This window comes from Solanum tuberosum, unplaced genomic scaffold, assembly GCF_000226075.1.
Source record: "Solanum tuberosum cultivar DM 1-3 516 R44 unplaced genomic scaffold, SolTub_3.0 scf00355, whole genome shotgun sequence".
NCBI classification, from domain to species: Eukaryota; Viridiplantae; Streptophyta; class Magnoliopsida; order Solanales; family Solanaceae; genus Solanum; species Solanum tuberosum.
In genome coordinates, this window is record NW_006239277.1 from 211747 (window position 1) to 226452 (window position 14706).

Here is a 14706-nt window from a genome sequence, read left to right on the forward strand (position 1 = left end):
TATTCAACAATGCTATGATACAACTTGCTTATCTGATCCATATTAGCTCCTAACAAGTCAATAAACTTGCACATGCTGATTTAACAATAATTCAATAATAATATATTTAACATAATTTTAAAATTAATTTAAATTTTTAAATATTTTTCACTTTACCTTTAAATTATTATTATTTAAAAAGCTCCTAATTAATTAATATTAAAACTAGCCCAATGTGAAAAGGACTATTCAATTTTTAGTACTATTGAAGCAATTAATCACACTCAATGTTCTTAAAAATGAAGTTTCATAAAAAAATTAGATTTTATTTACTTATGAGCAAATCTTCGAGGTCAAAATAATAATTTGCTAAACTTAAATTTCGATCTTTAAAATAAATGAAGTTAAAAATTTAAGATCAATCACATGTTGGGTTTTAGCATTGAAAGTGATTGGAAAATTGAGGGAATATTTTTGACCAAGAGTGAAATGTTACTTCACTTTTTGGAAGAAGTATACAATTAAAAAAGAAATTTTCAAGTGTTTAAATATAAAAACACTTCTTCATATTGTCGAAGGCTGGAGAAAAAGACCTTGCTCGATTTTAACTTTGAAAAATAATTAAGAGATTATTTTTTAGATTAAATTACTATTCATGTGCAGTGTAATTTTTCTGAAGCAGTTTTTGTTGGTTATAAATATCTGATTCTTCCTTAAATATTAAATATAACTTCTTTTTTTATGATTTTTACTCTTCTTTCTTAAATATACAAGTGTGATTTGTAATTTGTTGAGTGAGTATGAAATTCTGCAAATGTGAGATACCACTATTTGCCTAAAGTATATCATTCTATTCCAAAAGGATCCTAAAAGAATATATTGCATAATCTCGAATGCTTAAGAACACACTATAAATCCAGTCGACTCAATTTTCTTTCCATCTCATTTCTACTATTAGTTTTATTAAGTGTTTATTATTCATTTTTATTTGAATACAAATTTATCACATTTAACACCATAAAATTAAAATAAAAAATGAAGCATCATTGATCCTTGAATAAGAGAATAGGACTTTTGTGGTTGATATTGAGACACATTTTCTCCGTCCATTGCTTTTTTTTTATCCTTCTAATCTCATTTCTAAATAATTCTAAAAAAAATCATTTCTTAAAATTAAATCTAGCCAAAATAAAAAGAAAGGCCAACCACAAATTTCATAAAAAATAAATTATATTTTTCCTCTTTTCTTTTAAATAAAATTAATTTTTTTTAAAAAAGAGCTTCTTATCTAACTAACCATAACCAAAGGCACTGAAAGCTTAAAAAAAAAACAAAAATGGCGACCTTAACTTCTTCTACTCTGCAACTCACAAAATCAAACCCATTCTTCTCAAAATCTCCTCTAAAATTCCACGCGCCGTCTTACTCCTCCTTCACCATACGCGCCACCACTGAAGAATCTTCACCTTCCGACACCGACGAACAAACCACCGCCGATTCATCCTCCGATCCCGACAGTTTCGAGAATCGTCTCTCCCAAGTCCGTCTCCGGTACCGTAGTGGAACAGGGAAGAAAGCGGAGGTACGAAAAACTCGAAAGGGGAAAATAGGTTCATCCGGATCTGGATCCGGGTCGAGTGTGTTCCTCCCACCAATTCCTCTAAAGGAACCTGTTTCCGAAGGTTTACCCGTTGAATTTGGGTTTAGCCCGTATTCGGAACGGGCCAATGGACGGATCGCCATGCTTGGATTATCCGCATTGCTGTTGGTGGAGCTTGCAACAGGTAAGAGTGTGATTAATTATCATACGCCGGCGATTGTGTTCATTCAGATTTATTTTGTCGCCGCCGTAGCGGCGGTGTATTTGAAGAATGAGAAAGAGAAAGTTAGCGTTTGGCCTAAATAGTTGAGCTGCCATTGTTGAGCTCTCTGAGATTTTTTTTTTCTTCCTATTTGTGCATTTGTATGTATGATAAACTTCTCACAGTTGTTTTAAATGCTACTGATTTTAGTATCGTCTCGGAGCAACGATAAAATTGTCTACTTATAATTTATAGATTACATATTTGAGTCGTGAAATTTGATACTTTAGTACCTACATGCAGGGGAGGAGCTAGTAACTTTAGCTCAAATACGGTATTCTGCATATAAATGATATATTCAAAATCCAATTAGCAAAAAATATCATGATCGGAAATCTATAAAATAGAAATCTTGGCTCCGCCTCTGCTACGTCAATTTTTGGGATACGACCCTTCCTAGGATTTTGTGTATGATTCTTGCATCGAGCTGTCATGTAAATCCTTTTAGTAACATGTTGCCTGAGCCATCTTGTGGGTGTTTAGATTATTTTATCGAGTTTTTATCACCTCCCATTAATGAAAGTACTAAGTAACTTACACTGAAGTTCAGGTAAATGAGAAAAAAATACCTAATATTTTTTGTTTCGATTAGAATTTGAACCTTAATCTTCAAAGAAAGCATCGACTTTATTAACGATTAGGTCACATTAGTGTTATCATATTTAGAAAGTACTGAAGCATCCATCATACACATATATGTTTTTTTTTCATTTCCAACCATAATATATATGGTTCAATGATTGTTATGTGTTCAAATCCTGAGTACGGAGTAATGTCTTTAGTAGGAAGCATTTAACCTTCCAAAGTGGGATTTTCCCGACTCATATCTGATTAATCAGACCCCAAAGCAAATATCAGACACCAAGTTGAGCTATTTGAGATTCTCTCATATTTGCTCAACATGTTATTATACCCTTTCTTTTCTGTGCATTTGTATAACATCTTATTTCAATTGCTGTAGTGTTATTGAATTTAACCTTGGATGTTTTTTTGACCTCAATCGGTTTTAATTAGGTAAATGACTTCTCTAATAGAAGTAAGGGATAATAAGTTTCATAACATTTTATATTTGGCAGAATAAGTATCGCAAGTTTTAGTAGCATAAAAAATATGAATTTTTTTTTTCTTTTAATTAATATCTTTGTTCGGGGCAATTATAACCTCTCTTCCACGACTTTGGGTAACCTCTTTGGAGAATCGATGACTTAGTATTGTTTTTCACATTGTAATTCCCTCTTTCATTGTAATTGTAATCGCTAGGAGAATCGATGACTGACATCTTTATTGTAACTTCCCAAAAAATTGATGAATATGGGTAACCTCTTTGGAGAATCGATGACTTAATATTTTTGTTCGCATTGTAACTATTAAGTTTGCCGAAAGTCTCAATCTTATAAATAATTACAAATAGATTATATAATTAGATTCTTAAATGTTTTCGAAATAAAGCAAAGGGGTTGCTTCAATTATATGTAGATTGGAACTTTCTGCAAACTTTATACTCTCATTAGTTATTTGAAACTGAATAGACCAATTAATAAAGAAACGTCAAATAATTGAGACCATCGAGACTTGACGGTGGATTAATATAGCTCTCGAATTCAAATCCTAAAAATGTAGAACTTTTGATGCATAGCACTTTACCCCTACAATGAGAATGGATAAATAATGGTGGTCAGGAATTCGAACCCTAAGAATGGACAACTTTTTGATGCATAGCACCCCATCCACAAGTATGGATAAATCATAGAAGTCGACATTCGAACCCTAAGATTGAACTTCAAACCCTAAGAATGGACAACTTTTTAATGCATAGCACCCCTTCGATGAGAAAAGGTAAATACTATAAAGTCGGAGAATTCAAACCCAAATACTAAACTTCGAACCTTGAGAATGGACAACTTTTGTGTGCATAGCACCCTTCAATGAGAAAGGGTATAAATAATAGAAAGTCGAGAATTCAAACTCAGCGTCTAAACTTTGAACCTTGAGAATGGACAACTTTTTTATGCATAGAACCCCCCTTCAATGAGAATAGAAAATAATATAAGTCGAGAATTCAAACTCACAGTTTGAACCTCGAACCTTGAGAATGGACAACTTTTTTATGCATAGCACCCCCTTCAATGAGAATAGATAAATAATAGAAGTCGAGAATTCAAACCCTGAGATTTAACTTCGATCCCTGAGAACAGACAACTTTTTATGCATAGCACTTTACTCCTTCAGTGAGAACAAATAAATAATAGAGGTCGGAAATTCGACCCTGAGAATGGAAAACCTTTTTAATGCACAACACTTGATACCATTGGTGAGAATTGATAACCTTTTTGGTGCAAAGCCCTTGCCCCTTTAGCAAGAGTCTACGCAAACCCAGATAAGTTCAACTGGCTTCAAATACTGAAGAGTTAAAACCAAAAAAACATTAAGGAGGACAAGGACAGGTCTCAAGAGATGCAAGTGAGGTAGTAGTATGTACAACCATCTCAATCAGGATAACTTTTTGGTGCAGCACGATTTACCCCTTTAGTGAGCCTACTCAGAGCAAACCTGGTTTAGTTAAACCGGTGGCTTCAAATTCCAAACAGTTAAACCAAAAAAAACGCTAAAGAGGACGGGAACGTCTCAAGAGATGCAAATGAGGTAGTATGTACATCCATCTCAATGATAAAGGTGTCACATATGGTGTTATTGTTAATATCATACTTAACCTGCATAATTTTACCTTGGACAAATTTCCGTCACCGACCTGTTTGTCTAACTGGCCAACACAAGCTGGTTAGAACCACTGAATCCAGGCACTTAAACCAGAAGCTTTACGCAAAGCCAGCAAGCATATTAGCAACTTAAAACTAGTAAAAATAGCATTCAAGCCAGCATAGTAGAGCATCTTAAACTAGTAGTTTTCTCCTCCAAAAGAAAGCAATGGTAAAAGCACATTCCTTGGACGGCCTACTAGCAACAAGACTTCTTTTTTACTAAATAAAGACATGCATCAGTGCATTCTCCCCAAAGATTCGAGGTTCAATGGAGATATCAAGTCAAGATCTGCTTCTTTTTGACAGAGAGATATCAACACCTCTTCAGGCTAGAACCCTATTTTGTCTAGAGTCGCCTTCTTCCTCTTCAACATTTTACATTTGTCTCTGTTCCTCAGTTACACGCAGCATATCACCTGTACAGGTCAGCAAGGAACAACAATTCACTTTCAGGAACAAAGAGATGCTGAAACAGTGTTTCCCATGGTGCAGCTGTTGATATTTCAGGTATATCAAGTCAAAATCTTCTTCTCTTCAATCTGGAGACATCAAATTCCTCTTCATGCCAAAGCTGCCCACTCTGTCTAAAATTACCACCTTCTTGCTCTTCGACATTTCTCATTCGTCTAGGTAAAGGCCGATCCTTGATAGTATCATCAAATTCTCTGTCTCTAGTATTACTTCTTTCAACAAATTCTGCATCAGCTTCTTGATAGAACCTAAAAGGCCTAGGGCCACCATTTGGGTGGAAACGGAAATTGTCATTTTCACTGTTATAAGGACGAAAAGAACGAACAGGTCCTCCTCGCCTCTCACCATACTTCCTTCTCTCGTCGGTACTTCCACCACCACGAAGCTCAGGAAATCTAGCAGTGTGTATCGGCCCATCAAAGTACTCATCCCCATCAGCCCTCTCCCGACGATCTAAAACCTCAAGTCTCCTATTGCTTCTAGTAAATACCCGATCAGGTGGACTTCTTCTGCTAGAAAGAGACCTCGGATGACTGTGCTCCTGTACAGCATCCACATCCCGCAAATCATTCAGACGCCGAGTAGTATATGAAGGGGAATCACGTCTTCGAGGAACTATCTCTTCAGTGAAAGAAGTCCGTGGAGAAGACCTCATCCTATCTTCCCTGTACATAGCTGGTGACCTGTGATGAGATGAATCTGGGGGACCATTATTGTATCCTTCATTCAATCTCCTCCGAGGAGATGACCAAGGGCCAGGGGACCGTGTACGAGATCTAACAGGAGATTTAGACCGCATTCGAGGGAAACCTCTTCTCTGCATTGTGGTAAACTTTGTATTGCTCCGAACGAAATGACCATCCGGTCCATCATTACGTTCAATTTCAGATTCCCCAACAGTAGGTCTACGTTTAGGTCTAAAGCGATAATCAGCTACACCTCCATAGCTTTCAAAATCACGCCCAGAATCCCATTCTCTACGTAAACTGTCAAACCGGGCCGAGCCCCTCCCTCTTCCCCGCATGAAGTTCCCCCTTGAGCTGCCAAATGACCGGTCCTGAATCCTATCTCGCACAAATTTAGGACCATCAGCATAAGTTTCATCCCTGATAAAACACAGAAAGAAAAAGTCATAGTTGAGCAGCATTCAAATATAAAAAAATTACGAATCAAACAGTAATAAAAAGAAAAATCACCTATTCCTCCGTAGATGAAATTTCTCCTCCTCCATATCTGAATACCTTTCTCTTCCACTTCTTGAAGGCAGTGATCTACCTGTAATAGGTCTGAAATTACTAGGAGGTGTCACATTGGATGCACGAGGTAAGCTGATTATACGGCTCTTGCTTCCAAAATTTGTCAAATCTTTACTAGAGGTAGCATTAACAGGTGTTTCAGCATTTTGCAAAGATGACACAGCTGTTGGTGACAGATCAGATCTTCCAATATACTCGTTATTAGCCTCACCAGCATTTCTTCCATCCCCACTGCTTCCAGCAGGTGTTACGTCACAAAAGACATCCTTTTCACATCCCTCCTGCACATCTGCTATTCCTGATTGATCAACTGATCCTTGGTGAACAGCGCCAATTGGCCTCTGCTCATCATCTCCGGTTGTTTCCTCCTTATCTAATAATGGACTCTGCAACTTACCATCTTTATGATCAATTTGGACAGTTTTCTCATCACAGGCTTTCACAAAGTCATCATTAGACTCAGTATGAACTGGTATACTGTAACCTTTGTCATCATTATTGAAGCAATGAGATTCCCTAACGCCAGAAAAGCCAGAAGAATGAACATTTTTGCTGGAAGATACATTATTTTTCTCTGATTCCATCCCCTCAGCAATTGGGTCTTCTTCAATCGACGGCATAATTGGTTCTCGGACCTCACCGTCTTCATATTCCTCATCCTCTCTGCCACACCCCACACCCTCAGTGTCAACATGTCCCACAATAGCATGATGACCATCAGATTCATAATCAGAACCATAACATTCTTCTTCTGTACCAGCTGATATACTTATCTTTTCCTCATCATTTGCCGATCCCTCAACACTTGCAAACACATTATGTGGGTCTTGTGTCTTTTTGCACACCATGTGATCTTCAATATTCATGCCCACTGAAACAGATGTCTCTACTTTATCACTGGATACATTTGCTTCTTTGAGTTCAAAGTTTGCATTTTGAGCAGCAAGATCAGCATTTGCCTGATCTAGAGCATTTTTACTCCTATTAGCTTCATTAGTATGAGCAGAGTACTCAGACGGAGTAGACAAGTCTCCACCACTCACAGACAAATCTGAACAGGTAGACAATCTAGAAGGGCATCCCAGTGGAGGGGTCAAAGGCATTGGCAATGTAGAAGAAGAGGAGGAACAAGACGAACTCTCCTGAAGCTGCAAAACCCTTGCAACTGATTGGTGAGCAATCACATTTGCTGTCATGGATATTTTCTGGCTAACTTCATGGAGTGGTTCACATTTCATTGGTTTTTCCTGAAGTAATTCCTGAGGACCTTTAGTTGACAACTCAATAGACTGCAAATTCTGCCTCACAACTTCAGGTTTTCCTACCTTAGCCTCCAATGTTCTAGCATTAGCTTGTACCAAGGCTTCTTCTACAGGTTCTGACTTAACAGTTTTACAAGTAGTGGAATTCATATTTCTACTCAATGCCAGATTTTTCCGTAAACTAGAGTGTGGACTAACCCTGCTGGAGTCTACTTTAGCTAATGACTGAAGTACAGAGGAGTCAATCCCTAGTAAAGTACTACCAAGACTAAGATGAAGCCCATCCACGGGCTTGTATGGTAGGCTAGGATGTATTGAGATGGGAAAATTAAATTCCTGCCCACTAGCTCCAACAACTTGCTTCCCTTTATCACCATTAGAACCAATAACAGAAGCAGAACTAATAGGCGGCTTTATGTCTAGTAAACTAGATGTCTTACGTAACAAATCAATTTGACTTGCATCTTGAACAGGAACATCATCACCAGAATCCCATGAATCCATGGGAGTATTCAGATCCCAGTTAGATCTATTTGTGCGTGCGGTATCATCAGCATCAGTGTTATTCAATCCATTGTTGCAACTTCCATGCTGGGAAATGTCCTTCCCTTTGTTCAAAGACAGAGAAAGCAACGAAGGATTAAGAGCTCCACGCATCAGGCAACTCCCTGCTGAATTCGGATCAACCAAAGAAGAAACATGAGGTTTCTTTGGGCCTAATGACAGTTCAACGTGCCCTGAATCGGCAGGAAGTTCAAGTTTACTGTGGTTTTCCCCTTGTTTGGCAATAACTTCCTTCTTGACAGCAGTAACTACTGTTGTACCTATAGCTTCCTGGCTAACTAGCTTTTGGGTCAATACTGGTTTCACAATATTGTCAACATTTCTTGAAGGTCCAGAGGTAGTATTCGGATTTGTTTCCGAAGATATGGATAAAAATGGTAGCATAGTAGGCTTAGAGTCAACTTTCACACCAGAAGGTGTTTCTTCTTTTATCTCTAGAAGAGAGTTCTTGGAAGTGTCAGTTTTACCTGTACTATCACACAAATTCAAGGTCGATCCCTGGCTCAACCCAGAACATTTGGTCTTTGATTCATTTTCATTAGATAAAGAAGATGGCTCAGCACGGATAGGTGAAGGAGGTTGGAACATAGAGTTCCACCTCTTCTTAATAGGGATACCTGACGAAGAGCTACTAGACTGTCGAGCAAGAACACCAGGCTGCAAATACATGATGAAATAGAGTGATATTAAAACAAAGCAAGTATAACAGAGTTAGACCAATTCAGCGGCAAATCAGAGATCAGATTGAGACCTCTTCGTTCCCGGAAACCGGCATGGTTCTAAAGCTTTTTATCTCCAGAAAATATCACTCTAGTACAACGAAGTAGCTCAACACATCTGAAAAACTAGATCACAGTCCTCTAATATCACCCTGCAATCAGATATGCCAAAATATTACAACACAAAAGAAGAGAAACAGACATTCATGATGACAAAAAAAAAAAAAAAAACCACCCCACCACACTACCAAACACAGACACACATAAAACAAAAAAAGACAGCTATTTTAGGAGATATCAAGAGCAGATCCAGATAATGAGTGAAAATCTAAGCATCTAAACCTCATAAACATAAGAAGTCAAGACATAAATGACCAGAGAATAAAAGAATCTAACAATCTAAGTTCCTACTAACAACTAGCAAATCACCAGATTCCTGCAAAATTCACGAAATCTCCCACCCCTTAAATGCGAAACTACAATAGTAAAAAATCATGAATCTTCTAAACCCAAACTAGTTTCAGATCGAGTCACAGTCAATTGATTGCAAATATACGAAGCAATGAAGACGATCCACCGGACTTATACTTGGTCAACGTCCTCCTCAACACCCCCACCAAACACAAAAGGGGGAAAAACCCAGAAACACCTCCACCCACCCACCCTCTCTATAAAATTTAGGCGATTGTCGAGTTCTATCCAAATTAAGCAAACCATATAGGAAACAATCGATCAACAAACACAACACCCACCACCATTCACAATTCACAACAGTCAAATAGTCCAAATCTATTCGATTTCCATGAAACCCCATCTCGAAAAACCTCCATAGATAAACAAAAAAAGCAAATTCATCACTCATCAGATCCTATTTCAGGTAAACCCCAGATAATCAAGAATCAAAAAACATAACTTTACCTGACAAAAAATCAATACATACAAATTTATCACTCATCAGATCCCTATTTCAGGTAAACCCCAAACATTCAAGAATTAAAAAAAAACAAAACTTTACCTGACAAAAAACCACATACCCAATATAAAGCAACAATTAAACATGTAGAAAATACACAAATCTAGCATAAAAAGAAGAAAAGTGAGAACCTTTCTTTGTTCTTAGACAGCAAAGAGTATTGAATGAAGCAAAAAAATATTTTTTTTTAAAAAAAAGAGTGATAAACAGAGAAGAAGAAGAAGAAGAAAAGGGGAGAAAGACTTTGGTTATGAATTTTCTTGGTGGTTTCCTTTTGGTATATGTATGGAAATTGGTGTTTTGGTTAGGGTTTGTGGACTTTTCAATAATTGCAATCTTTCCTTTATTTAAGGCCCTTTATTGCCTATCTACCTACCATACCAATTATCTTTTGGGTATTTCATTTCGTCTCCCATATTCACATTCGAATTTGATTAATTTAGAGTCACTTAATAAGACTCTATTTGAAATAGGTTTTTTATTAAAAAGAATTATAGCCAATGTTCAAACTCCGAAACCTCTAATCAAGAGCCAATTTTAGCTTCTTATTTTTTTTTATTAATGACACTTTTGACTTATTTTCTTTTCTTTATTTTCTTGTATGTGAAGATAATTGGACAAGTTGTAATTTTGTGTTGGTTAGGTGGCAAACCATATGTTCCATAGTCTTTTTTTACATTGCTTGAAAACAAAACAAGAATCTAGAATAAAGATTGCTTTTAAAATTTATCATCTAGCTTAAATTTTAAGTAAGGCACAAAGGGGTCAATTTTTCGAATGATCGTTACTTATTCGGGTCAATTTAGATAATGATCATTCAGTTCATAATTTATTACAACAATTTATATGGAGCGAACCATGGAAGGAGATAAAAGATGAACTCTCAATCTATCTTACTTAAAATGCTCAATTTCTTATATTTTTTTCTTTGAATATTAATGAGGCGTGTGGAAAAGGAAGAGTCCCAATCAATATATATAATTATTTCTTATCAATCTAATAAATAATTTATAAATGTTAACAATATACATATGCAGAGTATTTGAAAGAGATTGAACTTAAATTTTAGTTTATGGTATACTCCATCAATTTTCATGGAGACAATAATTGGATGCGATAATAACAAATCGCTAAATTATTTTGTTTAGAATGTTATTCTTTGAATTCTTCCCTCTGGATATTTGATAAAGTTAACACTAAAGATTAATTAATTAAATTTATATAAATATTTCTTGTCAATTTAATAAGAAAGTTATAATATTGACAAATATATGTGTAAAGAATCTAAAAGAAGGATTAATTCCAAATTTATCATCTAATTTAATAATAAAAAAGCCAAATAAAGAGGTCATCTCTAAGATGCCCCTCATCGGATTCTTCCCTATATAGATATTAATAAGGATAAATCCAAATTTATTATATATGAATATTAACTGTCATTTGAATTAAAAATTTATAATGTTAATAAATACATATTATTATTAGAAAAAAAAAACTTACTGGATTCACTATAGTTGTTATTTATTAGTACTCCGAAATATTTATCCATCCCTTTTTATTTGTCATATTTCCTTTTTCAGAGTTAAAACGATATGAATTTTGATTAACATTTTAAGATGTATTTTTTCATTTTGTTCAGTTGTTTTGTTGTGCTTTTTACCAAGCCTAGTCTATCAAAAATAGCATCGATGCGGTCTACTACACACTATCCTCCTTAAGCTGTACTTATGGAATTACGCCGAATATGTTATATTTATTGTAATTTAGACAAATAGTTTTATAAAGTTCAGGAAGTAGGAATTTCCTTACAAAGACTTACAAAAATCCCCTGTGAGAAGTACACGATGGACAGCTAAAAGTACAAGCCCGTGAAGCTACAAATTAGATAGAAGGAAAGGAAAAAGTGAATTAGATGGACCTAATTAGAAAAAAATTGTTATCTTTAATCAAAATGAATGAATTGATGAAGTTAGAATTTCCAAGAAATTTCCTACTTACTTCTGTTATGCTACATATTATTGCTTTTTTGACTGATTATTTATCTTCAATGCAATAAAGTCTAGTCTTGATGCTTTGTCAGTCACAAAGAAATTGCTACGATATTACCTTACAATTTCAAATAACAACAAATATCAGGAAGCAATAGTAAGAATCGCGTTCCTTGGACAGCCTACTAACAACAAGATTGAAGCAAAAACATGTATTAATGCATAGATTCAAGGTTTGATGAGCTATTAAATCTTTCAAGAACAAAAAAAAATGTAGAAACAGTTTTCCCATGGCTAATATTACAAGTTTAAAATCTTCTCTTCTTCAATCTGGAGACATCAGATTCATCTTTGATATTTTTCATTTGCTTAGCTTCTCCTCTCCCTTCGCGATACTTCCTTTTTTTGTCAGTACTTTCATCACTGTGAAGCTCGGGAAATCTACCATCAGCCCTCTCCTGATGATCTAAGATCTCAACTCTCGGCCTATTAGTTCTAGTAAATACCTGATCAGGTGGATTTCCTCTGCTAGAAAGAGAGCTCGGATGTCTGTGCTCTTGTACAGCATCCACATCCCTCATATCATTCAGACGACGAGCAGTATAAGATGAAGAGCTAGAGTCACGCCTTTGAGGAGCTATTGCTTCTTCAGTAAAAGAAATACGTGGAGAAGACCTCATTCTATCTTCTCTGTACATAATCGGAGAACTGTGCTGAGTACGGCATCTAACAGGAGGTGCACTTGGATGTCGAAATGAATGCAAGGCATCTGGATTCCTCCTCCTATTACTAGCAAAGGCAGCACCATCTAGTCTACTATCCCAAACAGCAGCTGTACGATTATGTCTAAAGCGATAATCAGCTACACCTCGATAGCTTTCAAAATCACGCCCAGAATACCAATCTCTACTTAATCTGTGAAACCGGCCACGGCCCCATCCCCAGCCCCAGCCCCTCCCTCTTACACGCATGAAGTTCCCCCTTGAGCTACCAAATGAACGATCCTGAAACCTCTCTCGCACATCCTGGATGTTCTCTCTTTCATATCTGGAAAAACTGCAGCAAGAAAAAAGTCAAGAGCTGAACAACATTATAAAAAAAAGTTACAAATCAAACAACAATAAATAAATAAAAAAATCACCTATTCCTTCGCAGATGGAATTCCTCCTCCTCCATATACCAATACCTGAGGTAAACAGGTGTTTCAGCATTTTGCAAAGATGAAAGGGCTATTGGTAACATATCAGTTCTTCCAATATACTCGTTATTAGCCTCGCCAACATTCCTGACAGCTCCTCTGCTCCCAGCAGATGGTCCGACATGTAAGACATCCTTTTCACATCCCTCCTGCACATCTGCTATTCCTGATTGATCAACTGATCCTTGGGAAATAGCGCCAATAGGCGTCTGCTCATCATCAATTAGGTCTTCTGCAATCGACTGCATCATTGGTTCTCGGATCTCACCGTCTTCATATACATCGTCCTCTCTAACACGTCCCGCAAAAGCATGATGACCATCAAATTCATAATCATAACCATAACATTCTTTAGCAGCAATATCAGCATTTGCCTGATCTAGAGAATTTTTAGCAGCAATATCAGACGGAGTAGATAAGTCCCCACCACTCACATGTGATGTCATGGATATTTCTTGGATTGGTTCACATTTCATTGGTTTTAGCGCAAGTAATTCCTTAGTTGACAACTCAATAGACTGCAGATTCTGCCTAACAACCTCAGTTTTTACTACATTAGCCTCAAATGTTCCAACTGGACGAACCGCAGTTCCAGCATTAGCTTGTACCAAGGTTTCTACAACAGGTTCTGACTCAACAGTTCTACGAGTAGGGGAGTTCATGTTTCTATCCAATGCCCGATTTTTCAACAAACTTGAATTTGGACTAACACTGTTGGAGTCTACTTTAGCCAATGAGTCAAACCCTCGTAAAGTACTACCAAGACTATGACGAAGAACATTTGCAGGCTTGTACCGTAGTCTAGGATGTATTGATGAGATGGGAAAATTAAATTCTTGCTCACTAGTTCCAATAACAGAAGCAGAACTAATAGGTGGCTGGCTGCCTACTGAACTAGGTGTCTTACGTAACAGATTAATTTGACTTGCATCGTCAACAGGAACAACATCTTTGGTCTTGGATTCATTTTCATTAGAAAATGAGCGTTCAGGCTGGATATGTGCACGAAGATACAACATTTTCTTAATAGGAAGAAGAGAGGAAGAGTTACTAGACTGTCGGGAAAGAACTCTAGGCTGCAAATACATGATGAAATAGAGTTATTAAAAAACAAAGCAAGTAGTACATAATTAAATCAATTTTCAACAGCAAATAAGAAAACAAATTGAGACCTCTTTGTTCCCGGAAACTTGCATGATTCTAGAATCAGCTAAAGCTAAAGCTTTTCTTTTTCATCTCGAGATGATATCAATCAAGTCGTAGAACACAGCTGAAACACTAGATTACACTCTACTCGTAGAACCCTGAAACCAGATATGCCAAACTATCAGTACAATACAAAAGAAAAGAAACAGAACATTCAAATAGTGATTCCCCCAACTACCCCACACATGACCCCCCACCCCTACCCCACACATATATAGGAAGACAGTCAAATAGTCCAAAATCTAATCATTTCTATAAAATTCCATATAAAAAATCCAATATTTATCACTCATCAGATCCTATATCAGGTAAAAATCCAAAAATTCAAGAATAAAAAACAAAACTTTAGCTGAAAAAAACATTAAAAACACCTCCACCCCCCAATAAAGGAACAATCAAACAGACTAGTTTACTATCAACAACTAACAGGTTTCGACCGTCTGATAAATCATCAGAATTCTGCAAAATA

The 14706-nt window shown here is 36.4% G+C and overlaps 2 protein-coding genes across 3 annotated transcripts; one reads left to right on the plus strand and one right to left on the minus strand.

The window, feature by feature from the left end:
- Nucleotides 1-1242: 1242 nt before the first annotated feature.
- Nucleotides 1243-1995, plus strand: LOC102580916 (uncharacterized). The gene has a single exon (XM_006361334.2). It carries the CDS (start codon nt 1316-1318, stop codon nt 1883-1885), a length of 570 nt encoding a protein of 189 aa, XP_006361396.1. The 5' UTR covers nt 1243-1315; the 3' UTR covers nt 1886-1995.
- Nucleotides 1996-3991: 1996 nt separating this feature from the next.
- Nucleotides 3992-10168, minus strand: LOC102581259 (uncharacterized). 2 transcript variants are annotated; one of them, XM_006361335.2, is made up of 4 exons: nt 9977-10168; nt 8905-9024; nt 6268-8810; nt 3992-6177 (listed from the first exon to the last, which is right to left on the minus strand). In XM_006361335.2, the coding sequence occupies exons 2-4, from the start codon at nt 8926-8928 to the stop codon at nt 5118-5120; spliced, it is 3627 nt and encodes a 1208-aa protein (XP_006361397.1). In that variant the 5' UTR covers nt 8929-9024; nt 9977-10168; the 3' UTR covers nt 3992-5117. The 2 variants fall into 2 exon arrangements, with proteins under 2 accessions (XP_006361397.1, XP_015170754.1); XM_015315268.1 differs by lacking the exon at nt 9977-10168 and adding an exon at nt 9888-9948.
- Nucleotides 10169-14706: the final 4538 nt, after the last annotated feature.